Below are 19,285 nucleotides of genomic sequence, written 5' to 3'. Positions count from 1 at the left end.
TGCATGGTTTGTACACTCAGGATGAATAATACATTACTGCTCCTGGCTCTTATTAATTTTAAGTAAACACCAGTGATAAGGCAAAATACAGCCAACGACACATAGAGGAAAATGACCTTTAGGCTTTGTGTCAGAAACACAAAGTAGAAGTTCCACAGCCAAGAGAAGCTAAAAGATAAACAGAAAGCAGCTCTTCCTCCTTGTCTTCTTCCTTCAAATTATCAGCACAAAATGATGGCAAGCTTTTCTATAGGTATTATGTCAGCAGCAGGGTTAGTCATGATATTTATTTCAATCTTAAACATGGAGGTCTCTGTAAGCCCTCAGGGAAGGTTCTTTTTTTTACAGCTGGACCCCTGAATTATATCATACATCTTCAAAAAAAATGTTTGAATCCACTTAGTGCTGCCTATATGTGCAATGGGTATAGACTCATCTACTGGAGAAACGTGTAATATTTTTGTTTTCATTTTTTTTTGGTTCATATCTCTGAACTTACTTACTTATTTACTTCTTTTTGCCCTTTTCCCAGGAGTCATTAGTTGCCAATAGCATCTCAAGTAGGGTTAGGGCTTTATGAAGCCCTTCCCCATCTATGCTGGGATTATGGTCAGCTAGCTATTATGTTGGTCTTGTATATGTATTTCCAGCTGCTGTGAGTTTATATGTTCAATGGTCCTGTTATATTCTGAAATCACTGTTTTGCTGAAGATGCTATTTCTGGTTCTTACATTTTTCTATCTCCTCTTTTACATTCTTCTACCTCCTCTTTGCATTGCGCGTCCTGAACCTTTGGGAGAAAAGGATGGGTCTGGCAAGAAGGCTCAGGGATTAAAGCAATTGCTATGTAAATTTGAGGATGGGAATTCAGATCCCTAGAACCCACATAAATGACAGCTAAGGGGGTCTCAGAAGGTAGAGACATGGGATGTCCTACATGCATGCACACACATATGCACATACACCTGTACACACTTATTTACCCATATACTCACAAACCTCACTGCAATATACACAACCACACACATACAACAAGAATGTTTTTGATAGAGAGGAAGATCATTATAACATATATCCTTGAAGAAGAGATCTCACAAATCCAATGAATATAAATGTATTACCAGAGAAAAGAACCAAAGATTCCTGCTGTTACTTTAGTAAGGAACAGGGACCACTCTGAGGAAACACCCAAGCTGACAGTTTACCACACAAGAGGATCTGTTGAGTGGTAGACGGAAACTGTACTCGTTTCCAGAGCTACAATGACACTGCATAAGAAGATGTGTTTCTAGGTTCAGCTCAGTAAACAAAAGTCAAGCAAAGTATCTAGGGTGGGATTTTGGAAAATAGACTGAAAAGCATAAAGTCATTTTGAGAACGTCTATTTCGAGTAAGTGCTATTCTCCTTCAGGTGTCTAGACCTCCAGCAATCTGTGTACACCCCCATGATTTAACTCTCAGGTGCTGTCAGGTAGCTTTTACTCTTTTATCACAATACTCAGCCCTTAAGCCATTGAGACCTAAGGGTCTTAAATATAAAACACATCCAGCCTAATTGGAATGTGTCTGTTTGAATGTGAGGGCCCTTCCTATAATGAAGACAGAAGAAAGTGAGTCTCAGACTTAGTATTGTAAGCACTGAGGAGTTACGTGTCCAACAACCCTGGCTGAAAATGGTTGACATACCCGCTAGGAAGTGTGTTGACATATTGATACTGTGCCTGTTTTGACTCCAGGTCCTGGTAGCCTCTATTAAGCACTCAGTGCCCTCTCTGACTGAGTAGAGCAGCCAAGCCTCCATGGGTCCATGGTGCCCCTTCACTATGACTCCCTTTTCTCTCTTTCCCCAAGAATATGACTGAAGAAGTGAGGAAAAAGTTAGACCCCTACGTCTTTTTTTGTCTTTTGATGAATTTCTTTCTCTTTAGATCTAAAATATTCGAAAATTACAGCAATCACAGCAGAGGAGACTGGAATTTCATTATACATGGGAATTATAGTCTCTGGATGATTCATACACTGAGCATGGGTGTTGGTTTTGAGTTCTGTATTGAAATCAGAAAACCTTTGCTCAAATGGGTTAGAGTTGCCAAACATTTGCTTTCGTTTCCTTTCCCAAATTTGCTCCTATGTTTACAGCAGTATTTCTTAAGCAATTAATATTAAATTAAATGCCCAGTAACTATGAGTTTCTTATTAACAAGCAGTTAACTTGCAATGCAGGAAGTCAAGAGATCCTTTGGAGCCCAACATAGGCCCTGCTGGCTTCTGGTTCTTCAGGGGTAAGTCTCCATCTGAGTCTTCCTGCACCCTGAGCAGAGCTTTCTGCTCACCTTCCTGACTTCAAGGCTTCCACATAATCTGAGCACGATAAAACCAGGCTTACAGAACCCTCCCCTCGCCATGGTGAGAGGTCACCTTCAGCACTTCTTCACTTCTGTGTCTGTGTATTGTTGCTTCTAACTTTCTCTATGGTTGGTTTCCCCAACTGTGCCTCCTCCACACCTGTGCAAAATTAAAATTCATGCCTTCCCTTCATCACTCTTTTCTTGAGTCTACTGTTTGACTAAATTCTCTGACATCATTTTCCTTTCATGGGGCATGCCTATAGCAACTGAATTAAGAAACTAGGTAAAAGCCAGTTTTTCTAAGCTGAAAATCAAGTGCTAATATTCTTATAGCAAACTGTAAGATATTTATTTGAGTAAAGGCACTGGTCAGAGCAGGTTACGGAAAGTATGTTTGAAAGTTTCTTAAGGAATATCCTTCCACCCAAGTATAATGCAGGATTCTATTAAAATTAAAAAGTGAAACTCTATTCAAGGTGTCTTCAAGGCATGTTCTTTGTGGTTTATAAAATCTGTTTATCTTTCAGCATTGTCTGTTAGGAAACAGGTAAGGATATAGATGAAACAATTTTTTTTGTAGATACGTTCATTCTTCTAAAAGCATGTGGAAGCCCTTACTTCTGCTGTACAATTAGAACAGAAATCAAACTAATGAATGGAGGAAAACCCTCAGATAGGAGGCAGGATTCTGGAACAAGATGGGGAGTAGGAACACAGGGGTGGAAAGAAAACCTGAAGAAGAGTACTTTGTTTCCGAGACCACTTGAATAAAGAAACAGGATGAAAACATGTCATGTTAGTATGTTCCTATACATTAAACAGACTCAAGCTTAAGCTGTACCACGTTTGTTGGTCATGTAAAATGTCTTGCTATTTTGGAAAGCAGTAATAATGGGGGCAAAGTTGTTTCTATCGATTGGATGTGGAAAGATGAAGGATGTTGGTCTACTCTCCTTCCATCTTTTTATTTAGTCCAAGTCCCTGGCATATGGTGAGTACCACCCCCATTCAGGATTGATCTTCCCACTTTCGTGAGTGCTCTCTAAAATTCTAAACATTCCCTTAAAGATAGAACCAAAGTTTGTTTTCTAGGTGATTCTAAGTGTCATCAAGCTGACAATCAATCAATATAAACCATCACCTGATGGCTCTGGAAGAATCCCAATTTATCCTATAGCTTGTGATGCTCTGACTCCTATGTGTAATCATGCAAAATGTGTAGGAAGAGAACGTTTCATCAATCCAAGGACATTCAGGGTTGTCAGAGTCCCAAGGCTAGGGAAGCAGCTATGTGCTATGCCCAAATTTTTCACCAAAAAATAAGACATAGAATGTAGTGTTCAAATTTCAAAGTTTGGAATCATTTGTTACATAGTAAACTGGTACCTAACACGGTTATTTCCATTGCCTTAAACCCTTTAACTTCTGTTATTCACCAGAAAAAGATTAACACAGAACCTCAGGGCGACTTCCAAAGTCTGGTTGACGTCCTCCTAAGCTTAATCTTTCTGATCTCTTCTTTTACCAGAAGGGATTCCATTCTCCATGGCATTCTCTTTGGTCACTCAGCTCTACATGTAGAGCAGACTCTCAAAGTTCCAAGAGAGCAAGCAAGGTTGTATTTTAAGGTTGGTTATTATTTTTCAGCCTATGAACAAAGAAAGCACTCTACCAGTACTTGATTAATGAACCTTGAAATGCTGCAAAATCAAATATTTTAATTTTTCTGACCCATTTATACTTGCAAAGAATAAAAGCCCCAAGTAAAATAGAATGCCTTGGTTGGCACTTTTGTTTTTGTTTTTTGTTTTTCGAGACAGGGTTTCCCTGTAGTTTCTAGAGCCTGTCCTGGAACTAGCTCTTGTAGACCAGGCTGGCCTCGAACTCAGAGACCTGCCTGCCTCTGCCTCCCGAGTGCTGGGATTAAAGGCGTGTGCCACCACCGCCCAGCTGGTTGGCACTTTTGATGGAGTTATAATTTCAAGGTGGAATACTGCATCACTGAAGATGAATAGGCTACATACCTAGAGTAGATAAGACAATAAGACATGGAGACACTAATAAGAAAAAGGATACCTCAGATGTTTCTTCTAATAAGTAGAAAAATTGGTTTTATCAGTGTTGTCTATGCAAACTGGTAGAGGCACATAAAGGCAGATAAGGAGTTGATACTAAGAACTGAACTCGTTTCAGTCTCTCAACCTAAGAGCAGGCCCATCACTGGGAACTGGATCCCCATGTATCTCATCTTACAGGAATCTGTTGGCAAAGGAAGGACTCAGGAATGCAGGACATTTACCCCCCAACCTGACAAATGAATGTGCACATATTTCTAGGTGAGGGATGAATGTCCTTAAATGGCAAGTTATAATTTGCCAGTATAAATTTCCAGTAATCTTTGTGTGTGTGTGTGTGTGTGTGTTGGCCTCATTGAAGGATACAAGAATAGTCTTGGGAAGAAAATATCAATTTACTTGCTGCTCAGAGAAAAAACAGAGCTGATCATATCAGGAAAGCACTTTAGTCTCTTCAGGCACAGTCTCTACTCTGAGGAAACACTAGACAGAGTAGAGATGGCAAGGTCTCTGTGTCTTCCCTGCATCTTTTCCTGATGAAAAGTCTGAGAAGGCTGTGCAAGTTTCTGTGTAAACTGGTGGAAAACTGTGTAAACAAGGGCTCTTTTAGGAAGTCTATCTAGTGGCTTAATATTAAAAACAACAACAAGAAAAAGCCTAGATCTGCCTGCCTGGCTTCTGGAAGTGAGAGGCACAAGGGTCTGTCTAGTGAAAAATAATGAAGTCTTTTGTCTTGTGTGAGCAAGGAGACCCTCCATTATGCAGGCATATGTAATCTCTTTATTCCTGTTCCCTGGAGGAGAATTACAGAGAGGCATTTTCCTTTTCCCAGTTGGGGTTAATGTTATGCCCTCTCTACCTTTGAAAGTAAAACAAGATGAGGACCCCTGATGATGACTCAAATGTGGGAATATTCCTCAGCAAACACACATTCCCAGTTGCAAAAATATTACCCCTGGTTTCTTGCCAAGCCTTTGAAAAAAACATATGAAAGATTGATTCTTTTCCCCCCACCTCCCTGCATTGCCTTTGTGGTGTGGAATTTCAATTGCCCCTTATATGACAGCCACATATATAATCTTTTTTAGGAGCTGGGAGCAGAGATTTGTGTCTTAAGAAATTGTCTCTATTTTTCTTGACATTCCTCCATCAAAAATATTTTTAAATTGGCCCAAAGATGATGGGTATAAGAGCGATCTTTGGAGTTTTATTAGCCTTTAAACACCACTAGTTGTTTATAGACACAGTAGCAGGGGGTCCTCTGTTCCTTTCTTTGTTTTCATGTCTTCTTTCTTAATGTTCCAGAACAAGGGTGTGGGAAAATCCCGCACATTCTGTAATGAAAGAGAGGCCTAGGAGTCTTCAAATTATTTTTACTCATTATAGAAGAGTTAGATTACATGAGACCATCTGTAGTAAATGTAATTACCACCCAAAGGAATCTCAATGTGACTTTGCAGAGCATTGAAGCTGAGGGTTTTTACTAAGATTCTGAGTTCCACAAGGTAACATGATTTAAAGTATTATCAGATGTTGGTTAATGTGATGTAACCACATCACAGACAATGGGTAAGCAGTCCTCTAGTGGCAATTATATAAAATCGCGAGTGGGTAGGAGTCAAGAGAAGATAGAATGCGTATTTCCTGGAACTGGCTCCTGCCTGACAACATTGGGGTGACAGAGTGATCACCCAAGGTGGAGGCAACAGCAGATGGTAATGGGTGAGCCCCTGGCGATGGGCTCTTGCTGAGATGAGGCAAAGTTGCTTTTATAATGGGGTGAGTACCCCACTCTTTAATTCAGCCTCATCCTGAGTGGAAGGATATCATTCTTAAACAGCAACAGCAGGTTAGATTTTCCCACTTCTGCACTCTATTCACAGAAATGTACATGCACATAGATAAATAAATGTATGAACAACCAATATCTTATTGTAGATTAAAAAGAAACCCTCAATGTCTTTACCTTATAAATGTGTCATAAATAAAATGGAAAATCAATTAATGGGATATCCATGTGTTTGAAGTGGACCCATTGAAGTCCAACAAATAAAATATATAAACCCCAAACTATTCACTGAGGTACAAATTTTGAAACCCAGCTACTAGCCGGGCGGTGGTGGCGCACGCCTTTAATCCCAGCACTCGGGAGGCAGAGGCAGGTGGATCTCTGAGTTCGAGGCCAGCCTGGTCTACAAGAGCTAGCTCCAGGACAGGCTCTAGAAACTACAGGGAAACCTGGTCTCGAAAAACCAAAAAAATAAAAAACTGAAACCCAGCTACTATCTCAAAAGCATATATATTATAATGTAATGATGTAACTGTGTGTCTGTGTGTGTGGTGAAGGTGGGCGCGTGTGTATGTGTGCTACTTGCATGTAAGTGTGCGACTTCCTCTATCACTATTACTTTACTGCTTTGAGACAAGCTCTTTCACTAAAGTAGTAAATCCTCATTTGGGCTAAACTATTTGGCCAGTGAGATCTTGGGATATATCTTTCTCTACCCCTCCAATACTTGGGTATAAGCATGCACAGTCATGCCTGGATAGCTATATAGGTGCTGAGGATTTGAACTTGTGTCTTTAGGCTTTTCAAGCAAGCACTCTTACTCACTGAGCCAACCCCCTGAGCTTTTTATAATTTAATGCAAATAAAAGTTTGAAAATGTTATGTAATCTGTACAGTCCAACTTTCCCATAGACGTGAATTTTAATTTTCTATATTATTACTTCGTACTCCAGAGGCAAAACAATTAGAGCAAGATCCTATTAGAATAACTCTCACATCCAAACTTTAACTTTCCCAAAATGTTGTATGAGTGGAATCATCCAGTGTGCATCATTTAGTCTTTCAGACTAACTACTTATGAGTAATATGCAATTAAATTTCCTCCAGGTCTTGATAAAGTCTTTTCTTTTTTAGTAGTGAATAATATTCCCGTTGCTGGGATATGCCACAGCTTATTTTATCTAAAAATTTCTTTTCCTTTATTTATTATTATTATTGTGTGTGTATGTATGCTCAGTGTTTGTGTTTGTGTGCTAGCACCATAGAACATGTGTGCAGGTCAGAGGATAGGCTTCAGGAGTTGGGACTCAAAACTCATGCAGGTTTGCACAGGCAGGGTTTTCCTTCACTGAGCCAAGTTTGAGAATTATGAATAAAGCTACCCTAAATGTCTGTGTTTACACCAATATGTGTCCCTGTAGGTCTATAAGGAAAGCAAAACTGCCAGAAGCAAGATCTAATCATCATGACCTTAACCCACTGCACCCTGATAACTCTTGGGCTTAGCACTGTTACAGTCATATTTGGACTTTCCCCCAAATAGTTACACATCAGACACTAACTCAAAAGAAAAATACAGTATTTTGGTTGCCGCAGGTAAGATAACACCCAATAAAGTATCTCTACAATACATCCTTTTAATTCGACTTGTGGTAACCTCTCTTTCCATAAGGAGGGTATGTTCCTGGAGACCTAGGAGATCTGTTTTACGTGCTCAGCGGTCATGTTAGCACAGTCCCATATTTAACCTGCTTTTGTGCCTTATGCCTCTGTGCCTCCTTTGTATCGTGCATGACCTTTATGGTTTGGGGCTAAGAATAAATAGGATAAGCACGGTGATGCTGAGATCATCAGTCTGATAGCCAGCTGAGATGTCGTTGAAGTGACTGACGGGCAGGTGGCATTACAGCATGGACATACCAGCAAAAGGAACAGTCATGCTCCAGGCAGGGATGGAACAGGACAGCAAGAACAACAGGTGGTTAAAAAGTTAAAAATTGCTTATTTCTGGAGTTTTCTACTTTATTTTTGACTGTAGTGACTGATATTTCAAATGAAGATAATGTGACTATGGAAGGGAAAAACTGTATTTACATTTTATCACTTTGAAATCGTTGCTATTTTTGTTTTGCACAAATAAACATTAATACTTCATATTTTATCCTTTTATTTTATAGTTTCTGAATAAACTTAATTTGTATCTATGTCCTTAGTTTCTTTATCTATAAATAGTGTCTTGTAATTAGTTTTCAAGACTAGGGTCAAAAAAATGCTAAGGCAAAACCAGAAGTAAGCAGTCTTAATAGGACCACGAAGATAAGTATTTATGTCATTAATTTCTAATACTCTTTTCTTAAAACTTTGGCTTATTCTTGCTAAATGTTGGTTATAAAATGATTCTTGTCTCAGGAGACAGAACCAAACTGAGTGCGTCAAGGATTTTTGTCTCTTCCCTCTCATTTCCAGGGTCATTTGAGGTTTCTCCCCCCTTCAGCTGGAGCTCACTGAAGAGGAGATTGAAGCCACAGTGGGTAGGGTTGGGTGGATGGGATAGTTGGGATGAAGCCACACACTTGGTTCCTCTCTGAAGTGCTATGTACACTGCCTTGCTGGACACGCTGGGAGCTGCAGAGAGAAAAGCATGACCTCATCCAAGTTTGCTGAATGGGAGGGCTAACCAACAAGATGGCACTTTGAGAAGTAGAAATTGCTGGACGGAGAAAAGTAAAGAGACTACAATGCCTGACATGTAGGAGATGCCACAGAAATCCTCGATAGGTGGGGGACTAAAGGGCACTCTCAGGAAAAAATCCATCTCTGTCACAGGGGGCTGAAAACTGCTGCTCTTGCATAGGACCTGGGGTCAGTAACCAGCATCCACATGGTGGTTCACAACCTATTTCAGGGGATCCTAAACCCTCTCCTGGCCTCCATAGGCAACACACACACACACACACACACACACACACACACACACACACACCACACACAGACACAAACCACACAGACACACACACACACACACAGACACAAACCACACACACACCACACACACACACACCACACCACACACACCACACACACACACACCACACCACACACACCACACGATACACAAACTTACATGCAGAAAAAACTGCCCATACACATAAAATAAAATACTTAAAACTGTAAATAATTCCCTTAAATCTGGGAAAAAAGGCAGTGCTACCTATTATCTTCTGCACCCTTCATCTTAGCTCTAATTAAAGAGACTATTCTTTAGACTTTCAATAGTAATTATAAGTGCATAGTGCCATTAATCAAATATCAGGATACAAATACTAAGGCTGATCATTTGCCAAGGCTGTAAAGACTATTTGGCTAATGAGGCACTCATGGGAAAATCACAAAAGGACAGACCTTTTTGGAATACCGTACAAAGTTTAATTACTTTTTGTGTGTGCTATTTCTCTATTTGTCGGTGCTTGTGAGAATGGGAGTGCAGTTTTGCTTTATTTGGTGGCTTTGAATTAGAGCAAGCCTCTGCAAAGGTAGCAGTGCTTTGAAAAACATGTGTTCATTTTTTTTTCCTCCGATGCTGAGAAAAGGTCACCGGAAGGAAGGATCTTCAGTGGAACTGAATGGTAGCATCCAAGTCAGAGCAGCTGAGGAGTCAAGTGTGAGCAGCAACCTTGATTGAGGTGGAGGGTTGCTTCTTTCCTCTCCCAATCCTCTCTAGGTACGTCTTGAGGGAACAGTATGGGTGCTATTTGGCTTCCGTCTTGGAGCCATGCAGATGTGATATACCTTCTTTTCATCAAAATGGCCATAAATACATTTCCATTAACAAAAATGTCAATTAAATTTATAAAAATATTCAGTAAAGTGACATGAGTTAAAGATGAATTTGGGTAAAAATAGGTGACTTCAGTGAAGAGTGGTGTCCTTGGCTTCTAGGGCTCTTAGATGTTTTCTCTAGTGAATGGAATTTTCTGTTAGTAGCAATGGATATGGCACACTGGTTTGCTGTTTGGTAAAAGATGGCTATGTTGAAATGTCGGTCTAATGGGAAATGTGGCCACAGTAGCCCTTTGATTTCCAGGGCTGCAAATCCAGACCCTCCACCAAGAAGACTTAACATGTCTACAAAGGGGAGGCTGCTGTACTTAGTCAAAATCCTCATTCTTAGCTTTAGGTTCTTTCCTTCAACTCATTTATATGCACTATAGACTGCAAGTTCAGACTCTGTGGTCATAAAAACACAACACGACAGAGCCTCTGGGACACATTAAAAGCAGTCCTATAAGGGAGATTTATGGTTCTAAGTGCCTACATTAAACATTTAGAAAGAACACAAATAAATGACTTAATGATGCCACTCAAAAATTTGGAAAAATAAGAACAAGCCAAATCCAAATCCCATAGATGTCAATAAATAATAAAAATTGGAGAAAAAACTAAGAAATAGAAACAAAGAAAATGATACAAAGAATCAGGAGTCTAAGTGCTGTTTCTTTTAGAAGATAACAAGATTGATAGACCCTTCCCAATGAACCAAGAGAAAGAGAGAGGATACAAATTAATAAAGTCAGAAATAAACAGGAAAACATCACAACAGACAGCCAAGAAATTCAGAATTATAAGGGAGTAATTTAAAAACCTGTTCTCTATTAAGGTAGAAAACCTAAAAGAAATGGGCACGTTTCATCCAAACAACCCACGTCAAACCAACAACCTAAATGGATATAATTAAGGAAGAGTTTGAAACAGTAATAAAAAGTCTTCCAACTAAAAGAAGATCAGCTTAGATAGATTCATAGCAGAATTCTACCATGATTTTAAAGACTATCTACAGTCAATCTCTCCCAAATTATTAAAAGAAAAGAAAAGAAAAGAAGAAACACAATGGCACTCCCAAACTCCTTTCAGGAAGCCATCATGACTGTAATACCCAAATTAGGTAAAGATAATACAAAAATAAATTACTAGACAATATCCCTAGCAAACATAGATTAAAAAATTCTCAACAAAATACTTTCAAACTGAGTAAAGGCATACATCAAAAAGATTATCTACCATGACCAAGCTAGATTTATCACAAGGGGGCAGGATTGATTCTACATACACAAGTCAATAAATGTTGTAAATCACAAAAATGAACTTTAAGATAAAAGTCACATGATCATCTCAATAGATGCAGAAAAATCTTTTGAGAAAAATCTACTGGTCTGTGATCAGAATACTTCAAGACACTAGCTAAGCTCCTGGTCACTATGTATATAGCCATCCCAACCCCCGTCCTTTCTTTCTTGGTTTGCATGAGTGTGTGCATGTGTGGAGTGGTGTATGTGTATGATTACACTTGTACATATGGGTTTATGTGCAAGTGGAGGACAGAGATTGATGTCTGGTATCTTCTAGTCATTCTCCACTATACCTTTTGAGACATGGTCTCTGTATGAACTGGAGTTTCCTGACTGGGTTTGGCAAGCTAGCCATCAAGTTCCAGAGATCAGCCTGTTTACGTAGTGTTTGGATTACAGACGCATGCTGACAAGGCTGGCTTCTTATAAGGGATCTGATTTTAAGAGCCAGAGAATGGCCAAGACTGGAGTCAAATAGCGTCTTCTGGGCATGATGGAACCTATGCTCTCATGTACTAAGAGAAGCAAAGACAGTTTTATCAAAAAAAGATAAATGCTTTTTGTAAAGATCAAATTTACAAATATTAAAATCCTATTTCCAAACTGTAGCCATTTATTTTTTTGTAATTCACAAGGTAACATATAGCCAAGGTCTTTAATTCTGTGCTTTTCTGGAATGTTGTTAACTCCCCAAATTATACAACAGCTGGGAAAGTTTGAGGATAGTCCATATTTCCTGACAGTTTTAAAGATTTTTTTCTCATATCATGTATCTTTTCAAATAAAAGCCCCAAACTTCTACATATTTTTTCAAAAAAAATGTTAAATTCCCCCTTGCAGCATTGTCTGGATATGCGAATTTTATGAAAACATAGTCTATTTCATCCATCTAATTCATTCAATTTTGTGACAGTGTGTTCCCTTTAAGTCACTTTTCATTGTTAAACTGATCAGCTCTCAGAAAAAAGTGTGACTTTTTTTCAACTCAAATGACATGTTCATATAGATCTTGTGACATGATGTTCCTCAAGGCCTGACTTGCAGATGATTTCCTGGGACGCCTTGAAAAATTTGTCACCTAGATGAATATTAGAGCACTGGTCCACAGGACTCTCTGGGAAAAGCCATGTCCCTCTGTTTGGCTGCCTCAAGACTGACTACCAGATCAATGTACAACATGATTCCCAGATGGGTGAGTTCTTCCCAGCCTCATGAAGTGGGAGAGGAAAAGAGAATGGATGAAGGAGGAAGGCAGTGGATCTGGCAGTACACACTTGTTACTTTTCTCATTGCTGTGACACAGCTTCTGAGGATGACAGGGTGTGTTTTGGTTCACATTTAGAGGTCATAGTCCATCATTACAGATAAGTCATGGTGGCCAAACCTTGATGCATCTGGTCATAGTGCATGTGCAGCCAATAAGCAGAGAGAGCTAAAGGATGGTGTTCACCTAGGTTCCTCCTTTTATATAGTTCAGGTCTAGTTCAGGGAAGTGTGCAGCTCATACATAAGGTGGGGATTCTTATCTCAGTTATTCCAATGTGGGCACTTCCTCACGGACATGCCCCGAGGTTTGTCTCCTAGGAGATTCTAGATCCTATCAAGTTGACAACCATTACAGAATATAAAGAAGGTGAAGCCTATAACTCCTTCCCCTTTTAAGCTCCAAAGTATTGAGATATCCTTGGAATAGAGTCATTCACTAGGAACTCTGGTTATGACTTGCTTACTGGTTACCAAGGGCAGTCATTCACTGGGAACCTTGGTCTTGGCTTGCTGGTTGGTACCTAGGGCACAAAGTCGTTAACTGGACACAGTTGGCTTACTGTGTAGCTCCAGCAAAGAAATCAAATTGAGTATCTGTGTACAGGCATGTTCACTCTGTAGGCCAAGCACAGCAGATTTGCTGAAGGGCGGTTGTAACAGGGGAAAAATAGTAGAAAGGAGGCTCTAAGTTAGACTCAGCATAGGATGTTTTCCCTGAGTAGTTCCTCATTTTAAGGATGTTTCTCTTCCTAGTATGTATGCTAGCATTTCTGCAGACCACTCCAATGAACTTGCTGGTGTAATTGCAGTTTGACCTAGTTTCTTGGAGATTATGAGCTATCCAAACAAGTCTCACGGCATAGTCCCAGAGTGACATTGATATGAACGGCCGCCTAGTTAGAGCATGGCTACACCGAGGCTCAAGTCTCTTTCCATGAGACCTTTCGTGTTTGTCTAATCATCTTGAGAATACTCAAGCCCCACAATATTTATTTTTCAACTCAAAAAATTACTGCAATACATGCATGACTATGTGCCCGAATGTCACCCACAGAGAAGGAGAACACTATGGAATGTGTCTTCATGAGATAGGACTTTTTCTATCTCACAAGTTTCAAGTATTAAGTTGTCAAAAAGTTAGTTTTTCGCCTCATATGTACCTAGTTGTAATTCCTCATCATGGCTTCCTAAGCCACAGTAATACATGTTATGGAAAGATACTTTCACGAGCAATCCTCGCAAGGGACCAGGTAGAGGAGTTTGATTTCTTCCACTTACCATGAATTTGCAGACTACTTTGCCATATGAAGGTGCCTATTAGCTTTGCCAGCCATGCCATTTTTATCATTTACACATAAGCATAATATATGCAACTATCTTGGCGTCTCAGATACTTACACACTTTTGAATCCTGTCACTCTCTGTTATAATGTATAGTCTGTTACGTTTAAGTGGTCAGGTTGATTTTCCATATTTTAGACATTAACACTAAAATAATACAATTTTGTGGTCATTCAAAGGTGGCTAGGTGGGATTGGAGAGATGGCTGATCAGTTAAGAGCCCTTGCTCTTCTTGCAAGGACCCAGGTTCAGTTTCCAGCACCCACATGGAGGTGTACAAAAGGTTGTACCTCCAGTCCCAGGAGATCTAATGCCCTCTTCTGGCCTCCACGGGCACTGCATGCATATGCTGCTTACATATTTCCAGCCTGGCTTTCAAATATGAACAGATCCTTAGTAACAGATGAAGAAATCATAATTATTTTTAGACTTACACTTTTGCCAGGTTTTCTTCAGATTATTTTCGATACCACAAAAGTTGTAGGTGGTTAAGAATAATGATAATTTCTTTTCACTTTTTTTTTTGTAAATGAATCTAGGTATAGCTTATTTAAATACATTAAATAATAAATATGGCATATTATGATAATAAAACACTACTTTTTCTAGACAAACATTAGTTACATCTTTGACATTACCTTTAAGCATGAAGGTGCACATTTAAGACATTTAAATGTCTACAATTGAGCAGACAGTAAATATTACTGTCCGGAAACTGAATTCATTGAGAAAAAGTTCTGTGCGTTCTTAATGTAATCCCACTGACATTAAAGTAGGCCTTGAAGTTACTGGTATTACCTTAAGATTTTTGTGACCGCAGTCTCCTTTTCCAGAAGGTTCCTTGCCCTGATGCTGAAAACAGACCTGCGGAGCTGAAAAGTGTAAGAAGCACATTAGTTTTAGGATACAAAGGAATGATACATTCACAGTCCACAAAACGCTGGTTCTCTGTCCCCTTTGACCTTTACGTCACATGTTACATTTCTCTTACTGTCTCTTCTTCCCATCTTACGATCCCCTGTCTAGGCTACGCCCTCCCCCTCGCTGCACATGTCTAGGCCACACATATGACAAACTGGCATTGGTTTTCTGCGTCACTTGATATAATGATTCGAATAGCGCTCTTTCCGGTGCTATTTTTTAAAATCTATGCAGAGATTCTAACTGTGAGACTGCATGTCACAGCTATGGAGTGGTGTACGGTGTGTACATTGCTGGCAACGACACTGTCTGTTATCTGAATAATTAAGCTCCAGGCTGTAAAGAATTTGGTGTTGCGGTTAACACTTGGAAACTGTATTAGTGAAAGTTTTTCAATCCACACTATACTACTGCAGGTTCCTGGCCTACGATCTAATGCTGATCTGAATGAGAGTTCATGAGTATTTTATCTTCAGGGACAGGGAAGGATGACAGGGAGGTAAGGCCAAAGTTCTCCTCTAAGCAACGATGATAAAGTCATCCTGGAGAGAAGGATTAAGAAAAACACCGTGGAGGGCAAACCCAGATCTATCCTGCTCATGGGTTGTACGTTCGATTAGCGAACCACATTACAGGTGACTAAGTGATTCATGGAAGCAGTGGGAGGAGGGAAGAGATGGAGAGAAAACGGGGGCATACACTATCCAAGCTAGAGTCCCAAGAACTAAGAGTGAAGCACGTTTAGCAGTCAGCATTGGGAGCCAACGATGGGAGAGTGAGCCACTGTCTGCCACCAAAAGACTATCTTTTCTGACCACTTGGCACAATGCTCCAGGAGCTCCTTCCGCTCCTTCAGCCAATAGCCTTTAAGATACCAGCCCACTTGGGTGTGGTCTCTTATACTTTAAAATGCAGCAGAACCGGTCAGCTTGCAGGCACGCTTGCGCTCGCGCTCTCTCTCTCTCTCTCTCTCTCTCTCTCTCTCTCTCTCTCTCTCTCTCTCGCTCTCTCTCTCTCTCTCTCTCTCTCTCTCTCTCTCTCTCTCTCTCGCTCGCTCGCTCGCTCGCTCGCTCGCTCCCGGCTCCTGTTCCCGCTGCTAGACTCCCTGTTTCCTGTTTGCAACGAGAGGACTGTTGTATGGGACAGTGATCTGTAAGTTTTTCCCCTCAAATAAATAACCCTTTATATTATCCCTAATTCTTAACTGGTGTGGGATTGTTTTGCAGCACAACATCAGTAACCACTGAGAACAAAAGATAGATAGGAGCCAGGCTCTTGAATTCTGGAACTGAATAGTTCAGTAAGTCAGGCCAGGTAGGACACAGGGGCTCCCATTTACAAACCAGTCTACAAAAAAGCACTACAGTGTGAACAAAGATGTCTAAATGGCCAGACCTGGGGAAGTACAAAGTCACAAACCCACCATTTTCTGTGTGTGCGCACGTGTGTGTGTGCATGTTTGTGCGTGCATGTTCGTGAGTGTGTGCGTGTGTGTGTGTGTGTGTGTGTGTGTGTGTGTGTGCACGCATGTGGAGGCCAGGGGTCAATATCTATCAAATACCTTCCTTATCACTATTCACCTTGGGTTTTTGGCTCTCTCACTGAACCTGGAACTCCGTGCTTGGCTAGAGTGGCTGACCAACGGGCCCCAGGGATTCTCCTATTTCCATACCTCAGCATCGGGCTCATAGATTCTTACTGCCACACCCAGCTTCTTGTGTGGGCGATAGGGATCTGAACTCAGTTTTCCAAGCTGGAACAGCAAGCCCTTTCCCCACCTAGCCATCTACCTCTCCAGCTCCCACAAACTGGTCCTTGCTATTCCTACCGACCACTTGGGTAATATCAGGATGTACAATGTAGTTCTCACATTGCGTAGCAGATCTGAAATGAAGTGCAGGATCACTGAACACACTGACCTTTCCACACACATCCATGAAAGATTTATCTTTTTGTAATAAAAAAACATGAATTGTTTTTGAATTGACTAGAACTCCCAGGAAAATTAATCACATGTTGATCGAGACTAGAGTGGATGCCATTTATTTAGAGGGTACATTTTCACATAAAAAGGCATTGACTTTCCTACATTATTCACCCCCTAAAGAGGTGATACTGGGACAAGTTTACAATCTCTTTGAGCTTTTAGCACAAGTCAAGGGAGCACTGCTCAGGAGTCACAGCTGAAGGTCCTATCAGAGGAGGGCTTCTGCTCTGACAACTAGAACGCACAGTGAGGCAGAAGTCAGGCCCAGGATACAGGAGGGCCAGCAGTGGTGCACTGTGTGCAAGGAGGGCAGACATAATGCTCAAAGCCGTCAGTAAGCCTTAATTGTCTTTGGTATAGGGCAGCAACTGAAATTCAATCACTTGTCAACTGCTCTGCAATAGAGCAGCTGATATCAAACACACGTTCTGCATATTTGGGGGTGCTTTCTAGTACAATAAACTCGAATCAATTAAAGCAAATGCAGTGGTCATGCTTTCAAGGTTGTCCTTGAGAATGGTATTACAATTAGCAGCGGAAGAAGCAGTATGTTTTCTGTTTTAATACAAACCCTATGGATTAAGCTTGACTGCATTCTGAAAGATGTGTATTTGATAAGTTATCTCTCTCTCTTTCTCTCTCTGTGTGTGTATGTGTGTATATATATATATATATATATATATATACATATATGCATGCTATTATTTTCATAGTAGATAAAGGTCTGTAGCTATCAATCATTCTTTGGTCCTTGGCTGTGGTAGTAAAACTTTATCTTTTTCCTTTAGCACAGACATTCTTTGGTTGTCTTAGTCACAAAGAACTCAGAGCTACACTGCTCTGCCCTCTTCTGGTTTCAAAAGATACTGCTATTCACCTGAAATAAGCACGGCACAGAGCCATTTCAAAATATGTAATTTCAGACCATAAATTGCAAATCGTAGCAGTGAAAGAAGTCCGTAGCAGCTAATACTGAATCTAAGTGCATCAAATATGCAGCAAATAAGAAGAAAGGGAGGGGACCCATTTAGTCAGAGCTTGCACTGGAAACAAATGATTAGTTTAAAAGATTTTGATATTTTACAGTTTTATTTGCAAACCTAATGCATTCATATCATCAAATGGCAATTCCTTGACCAAATTAGCAACCAAAAATAAATACATTAAATTTCCATTTAAGCATTAAAGTAAAACATAGATTTTTTTAAAATAGCATCTTAAACTTTTGATTTCAAAGTCCACATTTTGAGGCAGATAAAACTCTTGTAACTTGTGTGAGAGATCTTGGCCCCCAGTAACACACACACACACACATGCACGCACACATGCACGCATGCACACACACATTTGCACATACACAGTGACTGATATTTCCTAAATTGTTCACTCCAGCACAGAACTTAAAAGCCATGAAATTCAACTCAAGTTCTGCACAGTAGCTGTAATTTGGATTGGAACAGCACAGCAATGGATGGGTGGCTCTTACTTACTTTTAGAAAGGTTTTTTTTTTTAGTCAAATAATGGTGGCAGTTCTCCTGTAGTTCCTGGTAGCGTGGGCTCCAGACAGGGCAAAGGACAGGAGGGTTCCAGGCTCTCCTGCCTTCTCTTTTCCCTGTGAATCAACCAGTGATTGATTCGCAGGACTCAACAGTTATGTTTTTGGTTCGATCTCTCTGGTAGGGCCACCTATGACGTCATGCTCCGTCACCAGAAAACACATACTCCCTGTGTCTTTTTATGATAGCAGTGACATTAATGTTCATTTTATAGACTCATTTCACATGCAAAATTGTCATTTCCTTGCATCTCATCAAAATGATTCCTTCCTAGGGAGCTGTCTCTCCTGTATTAGTTTTTATCTGCTTTTACCGCCTACAGGGGAAACATTAAAGGGAAGTTTGTGATTCTTGATCTTTTCATATCAGTTTTTAATAGTTAATAGATTTTATATAATCTTTAAAAGCATCGCTATGAATTCAAGGTTAAGACACATTTGATGGATTTTAGTCCTTTATAATTGCTATTTCAATGTTGTTATTTATTCCTTGATAATTTAATACATTATATTTTGATCACATTCTTTCCCCTCCTCTAGCTCCTTATAGATTGCCCCTCTTCCTCCCTACCCACCCAACTCTATGCTCTTTTTCTCTTCATAGATTGACTGATCAATGGCCTGTTGGCCCATCAGTTCTTTTTTGACATGATGCTAGCAGCTGTTGGCACAGTTGTCTCTTTGCTCTCAGGATGACAAGATGCCCCATAACTATGTGTACTTCCTATTCAAACTCAAGAATACTTTCTCCTAGAGGCCTTGATGAATTTATTGAGAAATGATTTTGGGGGCACATAATCTAAATTTTGGCATTGTTAATCGCTACCAAGATGGTCACTATTCTGGGGCTTCACCTGAGTGGACACTGATAGTTTC

General features: G+C 40.1%; 1 protein-coding gene across 2 annotated transcripts in view; it reads right to left on the bottom strand.

Moving 5' to 3' along the window:
• Nalcn (sodium leak channel, non-selective) overlaps positions 1-19,285 on the bottom strand; it is a 240,345-nt gene that overhangs the window by 47,646 nt on the left and 173,414 nt on the right. For both annotated transcript variants that reach the window (XM_038310269.1, XM_038310270.1), the window contains one exon: positions 14,744-14,817. In XM_038310269.1, the coding sequence (XP_038166197.1) occupies positions 14,744-14,817 (74 nt within the window). The remainder of the gene's footprint in view (positions 1-14,743; positions 14,818-19,285) is intronic.

The sequence above is a fragment of the Arvicola amphibius genome, chromosome 13 (genome assembly GCF_903992535.2).
Source record: "Arvicola amphibius chromosome 13, mArvAmp1.2, whole genome shotgun sequence".
NCBI lineage: Eukaryota > Metazoa > Chordata > Mammalia > Rodentia > Cricetidae > Arvicola > Arvicola amphibius.
This window is presented reverse-complemented; position numbering and strand designations above follow the sequence as displayed.